At 40.9% G+C, this 21,375-nt stretch overlaps 1 protein-coding gene across 1 annotated transcript in view; it reads left to right on the forward strand.

The window, feature by feature from the left end:
• zc3h12b (zinc finger CCCH-type containing 12B) overlaps window positions 1–18,356 on the forward strand; it is an 80,704-nt gene extending 62,348 nt beyond the window's left edge. Inside the window, exons 2-6 of the mRNA XM_078211377.1 lie at window positions 7,640–8,424; window positions 11,320–11,459; window positions 13,432–13,666; window positions 15,019–15,125; window positions 16,193–18,356. Of these exons, the coding sequence (XP_078067503.1) occupies window positions 7,640–8,424; window positions 11,320–11,459; window positions 13,432–13,666; window positions 15,019–15,125; window positions 16,193–17,619 (2,694 nt within the window). The 3' untranslated portion in view covers window positions 17,620–18,356. The remainder of the gene's footprint in view (window positions 1–7,639; window positions 8,425–11,319; window positions 11,460–13,431; window positions 13,667–15,018; window positions 15,126–16,192) is intronic.
• The last annotated feature ends 3,019 nt before the right edge of the window (window positions 18,357–21,375 follow it).

A 21,375-nucleotide genomic window follows, 5' to 3' on the forward strand; every position in this document is an offset into this window, starting at 1 on the left:
CTATGGAACATTTAACAAGGAAGAGTATAAAAGGCCAGGACAAAGAAATGGGATCAGACAGCACTAGTTCAAGAGCTAGTGTTGGCACAAGTGGGCCAGATAACTTTCTCCAGTGCAGTCTGTGAATACATTTTCTTGATGTGGATATGGAAAAAAATAAATTTTCTTGTCACTAACATATGTCTGTTTAATCACATTGATCTTTGCGTTATTCGTTTTATAAATCAGTCATAATACCAATATATTAAACTTACATAAGTGTGTGTCACAAGCATTTCAGTAATGTATAACGGTTAGCTTATAGCATTCTTATGGCACATCCACTTTAACTATGATGAAATTACAGAATGAAATAACATATATGAGGAAATGCTGCTTATAACTTGATGTTTAGGACTTCTTAATGGATTTAAGATATGTGTTTACACATTGTTAACAAAATCTTGTGTACTTATAATGTAAAGGTGCCCCTGAACACCAGAGTGTGCTTGATGTTAGAGGTAATGAAGCTCAGTTTTTGAAGTGCATAATGCAGTTCTCAAACAAGAGGTTCTGTTTTACCTCCAGCAGTTAAAAATTAGAGCAGTCACCCACCCCACTCTGATCCTGTTGCCTTCCTACTGTATCTCAATATTAGTTGAGGCAGACTAACTTTCTTTAGGTTTTCTTGTTGGTCAGAAGCTGCAGAAGTGTTCCTCCAAAGCTTCTTAAGGAGGCCTTGGACCTGCCTTGCTCTTTTCCCCCAGCCCCAACTGACTGGGTGGGTCCATTCCCGGGGTTCCCGGTTGTGGCCTCCCACCACCAAATTTTAGTACTTTTGAAGTGATTGGTATCAGGATTTAGTATAAGCATGATTTGTTAGGAATGTTAATTATATCAAGGAGAGGCAGTGGCATAGTGGTACCGTCACTAGACTAGTAATGCAGAGACCTAGGGAAATGCTCTGGGGACCTGGATTCAAATCCCACCACTGCAGATGATGCAGATGTGGGAAGGAACCATAAAATCCAGCACAATATTTCAGAAAAAGATACAGCTTCCTCGTGCAAACAATCTTCAGCCAAAATGCACCTGTTAATTTCATGCTTGGCCATTTTATGCTGTCTCATTGTGAACTTAACAGAATCTTTTTTGTGTCGTTTAATTTTACAATAAAAATGGAGATGTGAAATCCAGGACAATAAAGCAGTCAAAAACCTTTTCCTGTGAATAAGCATTGAATGAAATAATATTAGGAGACAGTTATAATTAGGATTTTTTTCAAGTACAGATACTATGATGCAGGGAGATGCTTTAAATTCTATGATTACACACGCTCTCTAGATGTTTATTGATTTCGTAATAGTATGGTTTTTGGAAGCAGAGCACATGAAAGAGGACTGTGTAAGAGTTGATAGTTCTGGTTAGTCAGCTCAAATTCGTTAACTGTGAACTTGCCAGCTGCATTAACAGAACAGCTGTTGCACTTCAAATCGTGCCATTGCAAAACTGCTGATATTTTCCTTTACTTGCAAGCTGTCTTCAACTGCTTGTTTGAATTGTGATTGCCTGCAAACAAAAACTGTGTTTAAGGTAGCATTTTGCTAATAATTCTTGTAATTATTGACTTTGTTGGAAAGTAACAACACTTTTCTGGCAACTCCTGGAAAGTTCAAGATTTAAAATGTCGGAAGGCAAACTTTGAAATAATCAGATTTAAAAGGTGTTGAATGATGCAGTTATTGCTGTCAGGGAAGAGATAAATAAATTCAGTGTCTAAATTAATCAAGCTACTGAAAGTTTCAAGACCTCGATGAAATGCAAGGCTCAGGCTAGCACTTGCCTACAGTGCACCATCGGCACAATCTTCCCTGAGACAACCTCCTAATTGGCTACCTTTGTGTTGACTATCCTGTTAAGGACAGCAGGAGGGCTCTTGATGCTGCAGGCCCAGTCAGAGTGCTGGAAGCACTGGAGCTTCAGCAACCCCACTGGAAGGATTGGACACTGCTGAGGTGGATTAGAGACTGCGAGGATGCCTCAACATGGAGCCTTCCTTGCAAGGCTTTGTGAAAATTAAAAATGGTGAGGAAGCTGGCAGGCTCCTCAAAGCAGAGAGGAAACCGCTCCCAGCGAAGTGTTTGGGCGCTGGATGCAGCCTTTCCTGCCAAAGGCTCTATCATCGTGGCGTGGAGCCTCTGGCTCAGATGTCCTCCTACCTACTCCTCCCACCCTAGCAGTGTAAATATGTGGGGTTAAGGGAATGGAGCCTGGGTGAGATTGTGCTTGGTGCAGATTCAGTGGGCCGAATGGCCTCCTTCTGCACTGCAGTGATTCCACCGCCGCCCCCCCCCCCCCCTCTCTACTGTCCTCCACCTGCCAGGAGGTGCCACCTCCATTGATCTGGCAGCTTCTGCACACAGGAAAGGGTTGCCCTGCTGGTGGCAAAATGTTGGCAAGGCCACAAAATAATTTGGACTTTAATCACATTCATTCGTTGCCCACCTTCATGGTGTGGCCAGCTAATCCTATCCCTGGAAACAGTGGTGGGAATGCATCAGGGAATCATCCTGACTTAGCCCAACTATTTTCCCAGGTTCTTGCTTCTAATCCTGTACATGTTGGGCCAGGAAATTCCAGCCCATATGTGAATATCAGTAGCAGTGGGAAGAGAAAGTTATATATCAGCACAGTCTTACCAAAATAATTTATTTCACAACCTCCTGATTTCTGGGGAAAGACATCTTCAAAGACAAAGGCAAATATTTGTATTATTTGTCTTAAATTATCTGATGTTGGGAGTCTATGCGTTCCAGCAGCAGAATTAAATGCAACCAATTCTCTTCCTCCCCCCATCATATGCACCCTGTGGCCCACTAAGGGTCCTGTCGGCAGCAAGGTGGCCCCCATGGAAGCACTCCTCCCAGTCCCTCCACACCGACTCCCATATCCCAACCACATGGGCCTGCCTGACTGGCCCTGATGAGACCGCGCCATTTATCTGGTTTTGAGGACTCTTGTAGTTGTTTCTTGTCCCGGGCCTCCTGCAGTCCCAGCATGACACTCCCATGGCACTGTTGGGACTGAAGATCTGCCAGCTCTTTGACTGGGTCATAGAATCCCTGCAATGCAGAAGGCCATTCGGCCCATCAAGTCTGCACCAACAACAATCCCATCTAGGTCCTACCCCCATAACCTACTTATTTACTCTGCTAAGCCCTCTAACCTATGCACCCTGGGACATAAGGGGCAATTTAGCATGGCCAATGCACCTGAAAGGTTTAGCTGAAAGTGTGTTATATTTTTCTATACCTAACCACATAATGCTGACTAGCTTATATGAACGCACTAATTTGTATTCATACAAGCTAATACCAGCATCAATTGTCACTAGCATCTCAGTAAAATGTAACGATGGATGCGTGGGGTTCCTCAGCTATGTCCACTTGACCTATAAAAAATGTCCAATGATCCAATTGTAGACATTCTGCTGAGAGCAGATTGTGTCTGGAATGTGTACTTTGAACTGCCTGAATGATGATGTAGGTGTGATCACAGTAAAGGGAGTTAATTAGGATATTGAAATAGAAGCTTTATTGACCTTATGAAATTTTTCCTGAAGTGTATTGGTACCAGTATTGAGACTCTATTATTGTGCAGTGAAAGACCATATAGAATATTTGAGTTTGTTCTCTGAAGTAATTGATTAGAATGAATCTCTAAGTCAACAGATACATTTATACACAAGTCCTTTGATAGAAAGGCAGAAGAAATGTGACAGTGCTTCTGGTGTCGTGGTCTTTTGATTGCATGCCTATTTTTCTTATCTAAATAAGGTTAAGAGATGGAAGTCATATTTTGTTTTAATTTTTTTTCTTAATTTTCTTCTATTTCCCTCATCTTCTGAAGAGACTAACGTATCAATTGCCTTCCCAATATCTCATTGAAGTGAGTTAGTGGCAGGCCAGAATTCAACTGAAGGCATTTTGGTTGAGTCTGATCCTGTGGTCGCAGTTTTTCAAGTGGGGATCACACAGTGGCAATCTGGAGTGAGGCTCATGACTAACGTACATGTCTGTAATCTGGGGAATTGAAATAAATAACAGCACTCTTACATTACCTTGATCATAATCAGATATTTCTACAGAAATCGAGAAGAAATGAATCTTTTTAAGAATAAAGAAGTTCCATATCCTATATTTATATACTATATATGTATGTTTAACATGGATTCTTCACCAGTATCTGGATATTTACTAAACCACTTGACTGAAGCTCTTTTTTAAAAATTACAAATAAATTTTAATAAATTCTATAAATGTCTGCTGATTTATCTCGGTAGCTATAAAACAGATTTGCATCATGTATGATGTGTCCAGAGGGGCTTCCCTTGTGTTTGATTCCCTCTTCACTTGATCTGTGGTTACTTGCAGTCAGTAAATTCAATCCATGTGACAACCAGTTTCAGAGCTATCAGCTACATGTGGGTTGCTCTGAAGATAACACACCTTTGCCTATACTCTCTGCTGCCCCGATGCCTCAAGTGTCTTATTATCATCAGTGCAATAAATACCTTGGGGACCAAGTGGCATTGAGGTTGCCAGCACAAGCTTTGAAGTGTTAGTAAATTTAAATATTTCTTGGCCCGGTTGACCCTGCTTTAATGTTACTTTTCAAAGAATTGTAAATTTTCCTTGGTGCTTAGTGTCACTTTCCTATCTAGTTTATGTTGTTCATTTTAATGAGAATCCTTTCTGTTTAAAAATATGAAATGTTGAAAATACACAGCAGTCGTCAGCATCTGTAAAGAGTAAGAAAGACTGATGTTTTGGATGTTTGTTTTTTTCTGGAGAGAGAGAACAGGCATTTAGTAAGGGTTTATTTTTCTCCCTATTTTTCTTCTTTTAGTTATATTTACATTATTAGAAAACCAACTTTCTACAATGTGATCATTAATTTAATGTAATAAAGACAAAAATGTTGGAAACTTACAGCTGGTGGGCATGTGCAATTAAAGTTATATTTTCAAACACAAAAATGTTTCAAGAGAAAAACTATGTATTTTAATCCTACAGTTACAGTAGGTAATACCTCCTAACTTTTTATTAAATAGACTAAGGATACAGATTCAAGCCTTTTGTGTTTCTCTCTGTGCTGCTATGGGTATTTGCTTTTGCAGAATACAGTTTTAGAAAATAGGTGAAAATTAAAACAGCTCTAAATGATAACAGAATTTGACTGTGTCTAGTTCGCACTTTTTGATTCACTTATTTACAAGCAAGGGTTCCCGCAGGAGTAGCTTTCTGATGCCTGTCAATCTTAACATCTCCCTTGTCACACCAACCTGGTATCAATGAGATGTGGATATTTGCATGGAGATGAAAACGATTGCAGGTGTAATGAGAGCAGGGAATTGGGACTCATTTGACAATTCTTTCACAAAGATGCAGCAGGCATAATGGGCCAAATGGTCTCCTGCGCTGTATGATTCCGAGGGATGTTTTTACCATTTACTGAGTTTTTTTTGTAATCTTGATTTGCAAAATGTTTGTAAGTCAGGCTTGCATTTATATATTAGCTTATCATATCTGAAAAATGCCCCTTTGAAGTTCAGAAGGTGTAGTTGTATAGGCAACAAAATGCTGTTGAGGAAGGAACTGCCTCAAATACAAGATATGGAGATGCCGCCGTTGGACTGGGGTGGGCACAGTAAGAAGTCTCACAACAACAGGTTAAAGTCCAACAGGTTTATTTGGTATCACGAGCTTACGGAGCGCTGCTCCTTCATCAGGTGAATCAACTCGCCTGATGTAGGAGCAGCACTCCGAAAGCTCGTGATACCAAATAACCTTGTTGGGTTGGACTTTAACCTGGTGTTGTGAGACTTCTTACTGTGCTCAAATAAAAAATTAAAGGGATGAAATTGGACCATGGCAGCAGCCTGAAATGGGCTTGTGGTGAATCAGCTGCTGATCACTTTATCACATCCGATCTTCTTTCCACTGAAATTCACAGAATGAGTTAAACACATTTCCTGATTTCACTTTTACTGAGTTTGAAATGAAAGATCTTGACAATATTTTCCAAGTCAATACAAAATACAACCTTTGCTGTGTATAACAAGATGCCAATTCATTTCCATTCCTTTTTGTGCTATTGCTATTGACCAGTATCACCCCCTTATAGTTTAAGAACGCTATGTGAAAGCTTTCTCAACAGGATACTGAAACAAAGGCAGGAATTGTCCCGCCTCGCCCGCGGCTGGGATTCTCCGGTCCCGCTTCAGTGAATGGAGTTTTGGCTGAGTGCCAAATTCTCCATTCTCGCTGGTAGCGGTAGGAGATCAGAGAACCCTGGCCAAAATCTCTTACTGACTTCACTTGTCTTATGATCTGATATAGTGATCTCCCTTCCCCACCACAGCTTCCTCTTTTACTGAAGGAACAGATCTAAATATGGAAATAAGTATACTTTTATCGATGATTGTCTTTAAGGTTAGGGTTCCAAACCTGCTAGTTTTGAACACAGTCTATTGGAATGAGTGATTTCTTTTGTTAGATCTTAAAGTTCAAGTTTATTTATTAGTCACAAGTAAGGTTTACATTAACACTGCAATGAAGTCACTGTGAAATTCCCCTAGTCGCCACAGTCCGGCGCCTGTTTGAGTCAATGCGTCTAACCAGCACGTCTTTCAGAATGTGCGAGGAAACCAGAGCACCCGGAGGAAACCCACGCAGACACGGGGAGAACGTGCAAACTCCACACAGACAGTGACCCAAGCCCGGAATCAAACCTGTGTCCCTGGCACTGTGAGGCAGCATTGCTAACCACTCTGCTACCGTGCCGTCCCACGGAGATCTTTTGCAGATTATTACCTGATGGCTACAAATTAAGGGAGGGGAAACCATTTGCTGAATGCAAGCATGCAGGTGCAGCAGGCAGTAAAAAAGGCAAATGGTATATTGCCCTTCATAGTGACAGGACTCAAGGAGCAGGGATGTCTTGCTGCAATTCTCCAGGTAAAGCCACACCTGGAATGATGTGTGCAGCTAAACAGACTTAGTATGCACAGACCTTTAGTGCCTCAACTGACAGATAACCTTCACCCTATCAGTACTGCACGGAAGTTTCAGTGAATGTTATGAGATCAAGACTTGCATTGGGGCTCTCACTCATCTTTTAATGCAGGCGTTAACATTTTAAGAAGTTAGAGGAACTCAGGCAGAAGTTGTTCCCTCAAATGGGAAATAGAGTTGTAGATTACAGTAATTAAAAACAGAAAGTGATGGGAAAAAGCTCAGCATGTTTCACAGCATCTGTGGAAAGAGAAAGAGTATTAACGTTTTAAGTCCAATATGACACTTGAATATGAAACTCTGAGTACCAAAAAAAAATCATAGTGGACTCAAAAGGTTAACTCTGTTTCCCTCTCCACAGATACTGCCAGACGTGCTGAAGTTTTCCAGCATTCTGTTTTTATTTCAGATTTCCAGCATCTGCAGTACTTTGCTTTTATTGGAGGTAACCATGCCAACTGACTCAAAGTGACCATTAGATTCAAACAAGTGGATTGCTAAATTATGAGATGCATTTTTCTGTGGGTGTGGTTTTCAGTGTTTTTAACAGACTTCTCTAAACTATCTGTCTTCCTCTTCTCCAGGATTATATACTATCCCTGTGCTCCCCAGAACATAAGAAGTGTGAGAGTATAACATCAACATTGCGGAAAAAATTAATTGAGCTGAAGGATACCATTGAATATGAAAGCCAAGCTGTGTTGGAAATAAAAGAGAACAGTGTGGAGATAACAGGAGGACAGATTAACGTAATGACTGCCTGGTCAATGTTTGAGAAGTTGAATATGGAGAACAGTTCCTCCAGAGAAGCCAGGAACCTTCGTCTCGAGATTGGTGACTGTAGCGCAGATTCTGAGGACTGGACGAGCTCTGAAAGTGATTCCGAACAACCCCCTAATAAGAAGAAAGGGACTGAGGTTGTGAGCAAACCACATCGGCAGCTCTGTCGCTCTCCTTGCCTCGAACGGCCAGTTCTTTCCAAATGCAGTGTCCTCCAGGACTTCCAGAGTGAGGACAGTAAATCCAAACTTGATGATGGATACAAGGCTGCTAGTTTAGATAAGGAATACCAGGCCAAAATGGAGTTTGCCTTAAAACTAGGATATTCAGGAGAACAGATTCAAACTGTGCTGAACAAACTGGGGTCAGATGCTCTTATTAATGACATTTTAGCTGAGCTGGTCAGACTTGGGAACAAAAGTGAATCTGAACCACAGCCGCCCAGTATGGGTAATACAGGCACCCTGGTGTCCAGGGGCCAATGTGTGAAGGAGATCACTAGCCCAGAGCTGTCTTTGGAAGATGAGGTTGTGGATGATTCTGACAATTTGAGACCTATAGTCATCGATGGAAGTAACGTGGCCATGAGGTATGTCCAGAGATTTTCGCCAAAAGTTTCATTTTTGTTCATTAATGGGATATGGGCATTGTTGGCAAGGCCAGCATTTATTGGGGTATTCATCCTTGAGAAGGTAATGATAAGTGTCCTCCTCGAATCTGTGCAGTCCTTGTGGTGTAGATACAGCCAAAATGCATTAGGGAGTGGGTTCCAGAATTTTGACCCAGTGACAGTGAAGGGTTGTCCCAAATCGGGATGATACGTCACATGGAGGAGAGCTTGGAGTTGGTGGTGTTCTTATGCATGTTACCCTAGTTCTTCAACGTGCTGGTCATCGTGCATTTGGACAGGTGCTGTCCAAGGAAGCTTGGTGGGTGTCAACAAGTGGGCTGCTTTGTCCTGGATAGTGTCGGGTTGCTGAGTGTTATTGGAGCTGCACTCATCCAGGCAAATAGAGAGGCATCCCTGAATCCCTGATATGTGCCTTGTAGGTGGTGGAAAGGCTTTTGATAGTCACTCACTGCAGAATCCCCAGCCACCAAAGGTAATTTATGACATACTGCAAATGTTCGTTTTTATTTTTTCCATGAATTGTCAGTGTAATGTTACCATCTACCTTTCTGTTTACCTTGGGCTCCTTCCAGATGGTTACAGGCGAAATCACTTGCTTCTCTCAGTCTGTGCACAGCTATATTAAGCAAGTCACCAATACTCTATTAGCCTATGTGCCACACCAACCACTACATGATCTGTTTCGTAACCCACAATAGCTGGAGTGGCTGGTGTCTCTCATGTCCAGTGTATTATAGACTGCCCTTCTATAGCCATAACAAATCACCAGCTTTTTAAAATAGGAAGACCTGAATTAATGTCCAGCCGGGAATGTGAATACCCCAAAATAATCAGGTCACTGTCTCAGTGTCACAGATATCTGTCATGACACCTAAGTTCTGCAACATGGAACCATTGAAAAGCCATGCGCCTGCCAAAAAAGAGAAAAAAGAAACTCGCTGCTCATTTTAATCCCACTTACCGGTACTTGGTCTGTAGCCTTGCAGGTTACAACTCGCAGATCCAAGTACCTTTTAAATAAGTTGAGCATTTCAGCCTCAAACACCGACATAAGCAGTGAATTCCAGGCGTCCACCATCCTCTGGGATTTTATAACTTGAAATATCTGTAAGCAAGTTAATTTACTATACAAGAACATTGCATTTATCTGGAGATTTGCTATAGTATCAACCAAGTGTAATTAATTAATGCAGTCTTTAATCATTCCAATTCTGTACTGCATTGGGCTTTTATCACTATATGTTGTAAAAATCTTTATAATCCAATCTGCTGGACAGATCTCTGTCTCAGAAAATATAGTTAAAATACAACTAATTATGGCTTGTTATCGGCATAACATTGGAGAGACTTGCTTGCTTCTTAGTCAGTGCTAAAGATGATTTTTTGGAACACTGATCAAACAACTAATTTCAAAAGGTTTAGGAAATGAGAAATGTTGACATTGCCAGCCCAGTGGGTAAAGGCATTATTCAGTGTTACATTGAAGCCACATTAAACAAAAAAGCCAGGTTTAATCCCTGTTCTGTGATGAAATGGCTGGCTTCAGATGAACCAGCGATTGGGTGAAACATTTAGACTCCGCGTTCTGGGCTGGTCCAGTAAACAAATCAATTTGCAATCCTGATTATTACCTGGTTTTGTTTGATTCTGCAGTACAGAATTATCTGAGTGCGTGAATGTCAAGTGAGGGTAGGATTAGGCTGGGCTATGATGCCCTTCAATGTGAACAGCCCATCATTGCTCTCCATCCAACTTTGCACATGAAGAATAGTAAGGCAAAGTTTCAGGGACAGAATCAGGAAACAACGTGCCATCCACACATGCCCACTTTCTTTCAGACTCGTGCCATCCACACATACCCACTTTCACACTCGTGCACAGTCAGGACACTTGATTCCTCTTTCATTTTTTAAAACCGTTTTCCAGTTCACCACTTCACCGTCTTGCGCTGCCTTTCTGCCCCCATGGCTGCATCCTTCCCCACTGTCTTAAGCTTCCTGTACACCGAGCGACAGAGGCAAAGATTAGCGATGCAACGGCTCCTCCCTGGAAAATCTAGTTCTGGCAAAGAACTGTCTGAAATGGGACAAAAGGTGAGGGCAAAATGAAACAGCACAGGATAAAATCCTCTTTCAGTAAGAATTCCTGCTGAGAAGCAGAAATATGATGCTGTTTTCCCACCGTAATTAGTGATGGTGTATTGACATTGCAGTGCGAATGCAGTTAAGAAATGAAGACACTGGTGCATGCAGCACTCTGAGGAATGCATAATACCCCAGTTGGGACTATTTTTATAAATCCTTTGCTATTCTAGCAAATATAATTAATTCCTCCCACGAAGGCCTACGCACGGTGATGCTCTTCATGATGTCATATGCGTCTTCCCTAAATTTCAAGGTAGTTGATAATGAGCTGGGCTGCAACATCTGCTCCCTTAAATCCAATTTTTCGGAGTGGCCGAGGAAACATGTTTCGCCCGCTGCTTTGTTAAAAACCCTTTGTTTCTTTTTTATATTCACAGTATGACCCCCAGCTGCATGCCAAAGAATTTAGTTTATTGTAAAATAAAGCATAATGCCTTTTTCCCCATAAGATGTAATTACTTTGTGCATCTAATTTGCAATCCCATTGAGAAATAGTTAGCGTGCAATGAAAAAAACAGTTAATTTCCTTATCCCACTTCAAAAATGCAATCATTTGCCTTGGTTGTGTTATAAGTGTTCAATAATGATAATGAGTCGCTGTACCAAAACTATCCCACTTGTGTACCTTCACGATTGCAACAACTACAATGTCAGCCAAGGTCAAACTTGAAAACAAGAAATTGATCCAAGCTTTAATTTCCTCTTGTAGCCATGGAAACAAAGAAGTGTTCTCTTGCCTTGGGATTCAATTGGCTGCAGAATATTTCCTGGAAAAAGGACACAAAGACATCACAGTGTTTGTTCCTGCGTGGAGGAAAGAGCAGTCTAGGCCAGATGCACCTATTAAAGGTAATTAAATTTATCACGTTGTGATGATGTTTGATGATCTGATCATATAAAAATAGATTACTTTTTTTCTAAAATGCGAAAACTGAAACTTCTGAAATTAAAAATAGAAAATGCTGGAAATACATATTGATTCCATCGGTATCTGAAAAGAGAGTGGGGGTGGTGGGAGCGATGACATATCCAGCTCATGATCATACTCACACATTACAGGTTGGATAACAATATCCCCAATCACTGTCACTATTCACTGGATTTTCTGCTACAGGAGACCATGACGGTGAGTTTGCCCATCCACATTAGGTTGCCGTATGCAAGGTAATGGATGTTGATGGAAAATCATCTTCTGACCTATTTCAGAATGCTGGGTGTCAGAAATATCTTTCCTTTCTTGGCATCCAGCATTACTAAATGGTAACGGAAGCAGGAGAATCACAAATAAGAGGTTGTCTTGCTTAATCCATCGTGGAAACTTAAAAATAGATTAAAAATATAGACGGGGAGAGTACTTTCAAATCTGACGACCCTAAAACCTCAGCAACCGAACCAGCTGGGGAACGTTCTGAGTGCTGATAGCTTCACTCATCTGATGTTTCTTGCACGCCAGTGAACCTTGACCCCACACAACACAGTGCAGATGTGACAGGGAAAGTTGAACTCGCCCAGGAAGAACAAAATACTCTTGCAGAATCCAATGAGGTAGAATATTTATCTATATATTGTACTTGGGACCAGGACATATACTTCTTCTCACTACGATGTGATGTACTGAGTTTTGATGCCATGAAAACCACCCAAAGCCCACAGGCTTAAATTCAAAACATTGTACTTGATCCCCAAAAGCCTTTAAGTTCCATGGGCACTGGTTGCTTACTTGTAGCTTGACCAAGTCAAAAAGCTAAAGAATACTGTACAACCTTGCACAAATAAAGACAAATCGTTTTCAGTTACAACTAAAGGTTATTTCTAACATCATTTCAGTTTGATCTTCTGAAATGAGATCTTTTCTCATTTTAAGCAGGGTGAGCTGATGTACGAGAGTGGGGGAAGCAGGAAAGAGTTATTAAATCCAATGCATAAGAAGTAAATTAATATCAGCAGAGTCATGGACATTTATGTCAAGTACTTTGCAATCATATCATTTGGTTTCATGTGTCCCCAGTTCATTGAATTAAGGTGTTCTGATTCCTTTTCTGAAAACCAACAAGTTTTGAAATCTGGCATTGACTCGGTCCCAAGTTTGCCAGATTTGAGATACTCTACCTGTATCTTTTTAAGCTTGCACAGCTGATGATACTGTACGGCAATAAGAGCTGCTTTCCCTCCTGCAGCAGATGGCTGATCTGACAATCCCAGAAACACTGCCAGAAGCTGAGTACCATTATTCAAATGAGCCTGACTCTTAAAGATCCGGCAGGCTTGAGGCATATTCACACCAACAGGTGGGAATCCCATTGTGATACTCTGCCAAAGAGGAAGACCCAAGCCTACATGTTAGTAGGCTATTCAACTGTGGATGGCATCAGAGGGAAATCTGATAATGTTCCCAATATGACACTTTTCAACAGCAGTCACTGAACGGTGATCAGGAGTGATAATAGTACTAGACCTATTTTCATCATTCTCTAGCCCAGAAAGTCTAGCTGAATTTAGCTAATGGAATCAAACGTGAAATACATTTTGTTTATGATAGAATAAGCCAGACAGTTTTTAAAATTTGCTTTGAATAGTGAATAGTCCCTTTTTATATTGTTTCTATTTTGTACTTTTTATTTTGATGTTTTATGTTCTGAATTAGTGCCCCACTGGCCCTTCTAGTTTTGATTCTCAGTGCTGCTTAGTATGGATGACAATTTTAATGCACTTTTAGAGACTAGTCAGAAGTTCTATTTGACACATCTCATCAATACGGAGTTGAATGTGTTTGCATGATCAAAAATTGAATTAATATCAAAGTAATTGCTCAATTCTACAGATCAAGAACTATTGCGCAAACTTGAGAAAGAGAAAATCCTGGTCTTCACACCATCTCGACGGGTGCAAGGGAGGAGAGTGGTGTGCTACGATGATCGATTCATAGTGAAACTGGCCTTTGACTCAGATGGCATTATTGTGTCGAATGATAACTACAGGGATCTGCAGAATGAGAAACCTGAGTGGAAGAAATTTATAGAGGAACGTCTTCTAATGTATTCCTTTGTGAATGACAAGTAAGTGTTGTAAACACAATGGGCGGGATTCTCTGGCTTCTCCTGCAATGTGTTACTCGTGGCGGGAGGCAGCACGTCATTGGCTGGCGGTGGGATCTTTTAGACATTCAGTGTATCAAGCCATCTGAGAACAAGAACAAAGAACAATACAGCACAGGAACAGGCCCTTCGGCCCTCCAAGCCCGCGCCGCTCCCCGGTCCAGGATTGAATCCTGAATCCAGGATCCCCGCCCAATTTTCCAGCCTATCTACATACCAATATCCTATCCACTGAGCTGTCCCTCACAGCTACGATGCTTTGTTCATTACAACCTATTAACTCACCCCCATCCCCCCATTCCAGACCATGTGATCTCCAGGGAGAGGCGAAAACCCAGAGTGAAAAACCCCAGGGCCAATATGGGGAAAAAAAATCTGGGAAATTCCTCTTCGACCCCCTGAGGCGATCGAAACGAGTCCAGGAGATCACAATGGCCCCGATCGGAAAATGCTTCCCAACCCTAGTCATTTCCACTTCCACGAACACCATATGAATTCCCTGCCCCCGAGACAGGTTCCCAACTATCCGCAGTCTCGCTCTGTACTGGCACCAGCAAGATGATCATAGAATGAAGCCTTGAAACGAGAAACAAGGAACAATTAGCCCGCGCCGCTCCCTGGTCCAAACCAGACCACTCTTTTGTATCCCTCCATTCCCACTCTGTTCATATAGCTGTCTAGATAAGTCTTAAACGTTCCCAGTGTGTCCGCCTCCACCACCTTGCCCGGCAACACATTCCAGGCCCCCCCTCACTGAGATGAGACACTGAAATGGATTAGATGCAAAATAAACCCCAATCCACTGTTCCCCATCATCTCAGCCTCCATTTTCGAAGTGAAGATTTTCTAGTCCTAACAGCACTGTGGGTATACCTACACCACATGGCCTGCAGCAGTTGAAGAAAGTGGCCTAGCACCACATTCTCAAGGGCATTTAGGGATTGGCAATAAATGCTAGCCTAGCCAGCAATGCCCACTTCCCATGCAGGAATAAAATAAACTTGTATAGTGCTGTTGGGTGGTATGATCTGTTCCTGTGTGGCAAACACTATTCAAATCTAATGTTTCTCTGACCATCCATGCTGTGGGACTGTGACTTTATTTTCAATTGGAGTCAGTTCTTTGCTGAACTCTGAGAGAATGCAGTTAGTTTAAGGCGCCTACATCCAGCAGACAGTGAAGAAATTAATCAAATTTCATCCGTTCGAACTTGGTTCCAAAAATGAATGACCAGTCTGTAACTCATCCCTATGCTATATAAAATTTGTATGAATTGAATTGAATTGACTAGTGGTTTATTTTGTCATTTCAAGGTTCATGCCACCTGATGATCCCTTAGGACGTCATGGTCCCAGCTTAGATAATTTCCTGCGAAAGCGTCCTGTTATTCCAGAACACAAGAAACAGCCTTGTCCTTATGGTAAGCATTTATAGCTGGTAAAAAGCAAAATACTGCGGATGCTGAAATCTGACACAAAAGAGAAAATGCTGGAAAATCTCAACAGGTCTGACAGCATCTGTGAGGAGAGAATAGAGTTAACGTTTCGAGTCTGGATGACCCACTGATGAAAGGTCATCCAGACTCGAAACGTTGGCTCTATTCTCTCCCCACAGATGCTGTCAGACCTGCTGAGATTTTCTAGCATTTTCTGTTTTTGTTTATAGCTAGCTGTTAGTTAGATCAGTGAATCTAGTTGGTTCTTAACTGATTTGACCAATTTTGCTTTGGTTCAAAAACTGGTAAGAAAACATAATTTGATACATTGCCAACACTAAATGGTGCTGTCTCTTGCTGAGGCACAATTTCATGAATGCTGGCAGCCCAGTTGTCACATCATTGAGATGATTCTTCATATTTGAGGCTAAGTAGTTATATGTGAATAAGCAATTCGACTGTTGAGAAATTCACAAGCACTCCTACAAGCACTGCTGCCTCACAGCGCCAGGGACCCAGTTCGATTCCCGGCTTGGGTCACTGTCTGTGTGGAGTTTGCACATTTTCCCCGTGTCTGCGTGGGTTTCCTCTGGGTGCTCTGGTTTCCTCCCAGTCTGAAAGATGTGCTGGTTAGGTGCATTGGCCGTGCTAAATTCTCCCTCAATGTCCCCGAACAGGCGCCGGAACGTGGCAACTAGGGGATTTTCATTGCAGTGTAATGTAAGCCTGCTTGTGACACTAATTTATAAACTTTAAACTTAACAGTCTTGGCTAATACCTACAGAGATGCAATAGCCAGCATGGATCATTGGATATGAACAGGAACAGGACCTGAGATTAGATCACTACCTTGTGGTACAAATAATTAATAGTCCTTCTGATCTTAGGAATGATATCATTACTCATTACACCACAAGGGTTGCAGAAATCAACAGCAAGCTACCCTGGAACAATGTAAATTGCTTTGAAGATAAGAGCATTTTGTGGGTTTATGATGAGGAAGTTTGTTTATCAGTCGTGATCTTACTTGGTTTCTGGTTATGATTTGACAGGGAAGAAGTGCACTTATGGACACAAGTGTAAATACTACCATCCAGAACGTGTTAACCAACCACAGAGATCAGTTGCTGATGAGCTTCGTGCCAGTGCTAAGTTGTCTGCTGTTAAAACTATGAGTGAAGGAGCCCTGGCAAAATGCGGCATTGCTATATCGGGTGTGAAAGGAGAAGCTGTCTCTGAAATCAAGCGTGTTGCCCCAAAGCGCCAGTCTGACCCCAGCATACGGTCTGTAGTTTGCGAGCCAGAGGAGAGGTTGACACCAGCTCGCAGACTTGAAACTAACTCTGTGCCTTCTTTGGTCACTGCATCAAGTGTACCTGCATTTCAGCCCAATAAAAACCATGCAGCTAGTGCTATGAGTACCAGATCTGCAAGCAGCCCAGTGCCATGTTCCAAACAGTTCACGCACCAGAAATCCTCACAAGATCATATGTCCACTTTACATTATCCACCCATCCTTGTAACCAACAGCCATGGAAATTCTGTGAGTTATACAGAACAGTATCCAAAATATGACTCAACTTTGGACACTGGCTATTACTCTATGATAAGTGACTTTTCAAATTTAACTATCAGCAGTATGCGTAACCATGACAGCTATTATGGGTTGGAATCAGATCATGGATTGTACTCCAGAAACACTAGTCCTCATTCAGAAACTTGCATTACAAGTAACGATTCCTACTCTTCGTACAGTGACCTGGCATACCTCGGCACTGTAGAGCCAGGTCCCGAAGATAATGTGAAAACCCATCAGCCACAATCACAGAACAGGCTCCAGCCTTTCGTTCATGGCTACCATGAACCTATAACAAGAGTACAGAGCTATGGACCAGAAGAGCCAAAACAGCCGCAGCGCAAACAGTCCATCTCTCATTTAGTTCCTCACATCCAGCATTCTGCTGTTGGAGCTCGTTCCAGTTGTCCTGGGGATTACCCTGTTCCTCAAAACATTCATCCGTCTGCTAACAACCAGTCAGGGCGGGCTCTGGTAATGACTCGACTGGACAGCATTTCTGATTCCCGACTCTATGAGAGCAATCCAATGAGGCAACGAAGACCTCCACTCTGCAGAGAGCAGCATACTAGTTGGGATCACCTGCCATGTGCCACAGAATCATATAGATACCCTTCATACCCTTTGACTAATAATCTCATGCAGCCCAGTTATGAACCTGGTATGTTTCGAAGTATGCCAGAAAAGATTGAGCAAATCTGGAGGTCGCCCTGGCAGGGGATGCCCACTGAGCAACAGGACCATCTGGCAATCCGGGAACATCAGTATCAAACCTATCGAAACCTCTGTAACATCTTCCCAGCAGACATAGTTCATGCAGTAATGGAAAAGAACCCTCACGTGACTGATCCCCAATATCTTGCTGCAGAGATTGTTGCCAAACAGCTACGTTCTGGACGGTGAAACACAAACTGTTTGTTAGATTGAAGACCGATTACGTATTGACAGGATGAACAAAAATAAGTCTGTTTAGTGCACAACGTTTGTGAAATTCAAGTTACCTAATACAGTGGGTTTAAGAACGTTATAAATAACTTTATGATGTTTGATCATTTTGAGGGGTTTGGTAGCTTTGAAGAGGAAATGAATACCTTTTTTTATAAAACTACAACCCATCTACTTTGGACTTTTATAATTTTCCAAGTTACTAAGATGTGTTTGAATTTTTACTCTTTCTTGAAGAGTTATCTTTTCAATATAAATTTTCAAATGCTCTATTATAAATTGGATAAATTGGAATTATAAAAACATTACAAGAGGAAGCAAATGCAATTTTAAAGAGAATGTTTGCAAATGGTGCAGACAAAAACATAATAGTGTTAAAGACTACATGGAGCAAATTAAATCCATAAATAATTGAACATTGCAAATGACTTGCATAGGTTCAAACGATCACCCTTCATGTAAGGTATCTATTTCTCGCTTCAGGTTCTCAACCAGAAGAGTTTTCTTGGTGTTATGGCACTTCAGACCATTTCCTTTAAGTCATCTTTTAAGGGTGGAAAATATGCAGCCAAAAAAAACCTTTTTAAAGCATTATTATATGCTGTTTTCAGGCTGCACTGATGTGCCACTATCTTTAAAAGCAATGTATATTGCTAAAATTTGATGAGCTTGATATGTTTCAAGCTGGGTCTTGTTGATTTAAAAAAAAAAGTTTTTCATGAAAGTTTGGAAGGCCTTTCGGGGCTTTTTTTTTCTTCATGAGAAGGTCTGACACTGCCTAAATGTTTCTTACTGTGAAACACATGGAATGTGAGGCTGCAGTCAGGGTTGTTTCTGTCATTTTGCTAATGGCTTGCGAATGCTGTGTAGTTGTTTCTATTTCCTACAAAGGCAGCATCACCACTTCAGTTTAAAATTATCAGTTTGTTATAAAGTTTTACTTCTGTCGGTGCACATTTTTAATGTTTCTAAACCGTAAACATTTTTAAATTGTGTACCCACTCATATATAGAGTACACTAACTTTCTTGTACTGTCTCTTTTTTAAAAAAAGCCTTTGTGGCTAATTAATAGACTGTAATAATCACCCTGCTCCACTGATGACTAGCATATTAATGCACTGAGTATCTAAATTCTATAGACCATTAGAATCCAAGTTCAGACTCTGTGCTGCGTTGGCTGATTGGTAGTAGGGCCATTACAATTGACCTTAGAGATAGGGAGGGAAAAAAGCAGCAGGGATCCTTGTCCCAGTTGTTAACCACCAAACGCACTCTCCCCTCAAAAAAGGAGGGAAATGCATATGTGTTGTTGGATAATAACAGTTGGCTAGATGACTAGCTTAACATATAAAGCCATCGGTTCAGGTTTAATCCCTATACCGGCTGTGATAGTTCATGGTGTTCATGTGTTCTACACTTGATGTGGAGTGGTGTCCCTCAAGCTATATAAACAATTGTTCCTCTCTTGTGGTGAGGCATTGCCTGTGGTCCTTCATGCACTATTGCTAATTACCTGCCTTACCTACCTGGGTAAGGACAGGATTAGTCTGAGCATTGATCTCTCCTACAGTTGCATAGCTTCCCAACTTTCACTATTGCAGCCACTTCAATTAGTTTACACAGGGCTGCTGCTGCCCAGGGAACCATATCCTGGCAAGAGTCATAGGATCATAAAGTACAGAAAAGGCCCTTCGGCCCATCAAGTCTACACCAACAAACTGCACTAAATCTACACTATCCCACCCTTGAGTCAGCACCTTCAGGACAGTTGATTAAAACAAAAACACATCTATTTGTTACATATAATACTAATTTTGTAGCTTACATTTTAATACAGCAAACAGCAATGCCTGGAATGATCAGAAATGACCTTTGTTTGTTGATACAAATTGTATCTCTTTTCTTGATTGTAGAAAATTATTTATTAAATGTACAGTTATCATCGGTAGAATAGCTTTATCAAATCTTGCCACAATGTTTGTGACACTGTGTGTCACTGGGAGTAGCCCATGGGTATGTATGAATTTTTACTGGGCACAGTAGTTTGTAGACCTGAATTTTTAATTCATATTCTTCAGATGTGCACACATAGTGTACAGTACTGGCATCATTATTTGTAATGTATTTATTAGGATTAAAAAATATTGTTTCCAATAACAGCCAGATGTAATTCAAAGTTGTTTTAATGCTAGGCTATTTTAATTGGAGAACTAAATAGCTATATCCAGTATCCAGTTGTCAAATTTAATTTCAACCACACCAGAATGTTGTAAATTTGAACTTTATTTAAATATACCTGCTCTAATCATTTGTGCTTACAATATAAGATTTTACATCCCCATTCTCCTAGTATTTCTCATCTTTTCCCCACTTCTGTCCCCTTTCATAGATTGATAGCCCAACCGATATTTCGCTCACTACCAATGCCACTGCTTTCTTCCTTATTGTCAATGACATTCTGTCTCCATTGCAGGAGGATAAAAACAAACAGGGCAACTAATTCCATACAATTGCTGAGGTTAATAATCATTGGGTACGAGTATACGATTGGAAAAAATTCCAGTTTAAGTCGGTACAGTTTGACCTTTTTGTTACGGTTTCTGTGATATTGATCACCTCCAATCATTCCTGCAATTGCCACCATCAAGTAGCTAGTAACTGCAACTAGTGGCTCTTCAATGTAGCGCAAAAGGCTCTCTTCAATACGCCCTTTTCTGAAAAGGGGAGAATTCATTACAGTACCTCTGGGTGTTTTTCACAATTCAGTGAAGAGAGTATGAAATTTCACACACTATTACACTTAATGAAATTGTCAGCTTTTCACTCCCCGAAGATAGAACACAGTGTTCTATCTAGAAACTCAATTGTGAATTCTGAAATTGAAACTAATATTCAACAGGTAAAAATTATAGGACTGGGACTCTCACTACCTCCTCATTGGGAGTCAAGTATTTAACCTTTGGAAAATGAGGAGTGAGACTCCCACGTTTTATTTGAAAACATGTTCTTGATTGTTTGCATTTCTCCAAAACATTATGATTCTTATCCATTTCTTGTATATGTAATACATGTTAATTTCCTGATGTTAGCCCAGCCGTTATTTAACTAAATTCTGTTCAGTTGGACTAGGTCACTACACTCACTGAGTACCATAAATAAGTATAAACTGCCAATTAAAACCAGTGATAGCTTTAATGGAAGCAATATTTTTTAACCTTTTTGCCTGCATAACCTAGTTCTTATGATGATGTAGAGGGCCCCTCTCCTCTGTAAAAAAAAATCTGAAAAGTGTTTCTTAAAAGAAACATGGCTAAGTTTAAGCTACAGCCTCTCATTTTAGTTGAATTGAGCAGAATATCAGACTGCAAATCTGTGTCGCCTCTTCAAACATTTTTTAGGATGACCATTAAAGATTTTCAGTAATTAAAAATTAATTTGGAAAGCAATAGTCTAGGCTCTCAAATATTACTGCACAAAAAAAGCCCTGTATAAAACTACTTATAAGAATCCATAAGAAGTTCTGTATAGGTTTGAAACTGTCTGGTGAAGGCTGACAAATGGGATGCTGCAGCTTTTAGCAACATTGTGGATAATCAGGATGGGATTTTCTTCTATTAGATTTACATAGAGCATTTTGTATCCTCACCCGCCTGCCCTGTTCTTTGCAATGGTTCAGAAATCTAACAAAGGAGCAATCATTCAACTTTCCTAAA

This window comes from Mustelus asterias, chromosome 4, assembly GCF_964213995.1.
Source record: "Mustelus asterias chromosome 4, sMusAst1.hap1.1, whole genome shotgun sequence".
Taxonomy (NCBI): Eukaryota; Metazoa; Chordata; class Chondrichthyes; order Carcharhiniformes; family Triakidae; genus Mustelus; species Mustelus asterias.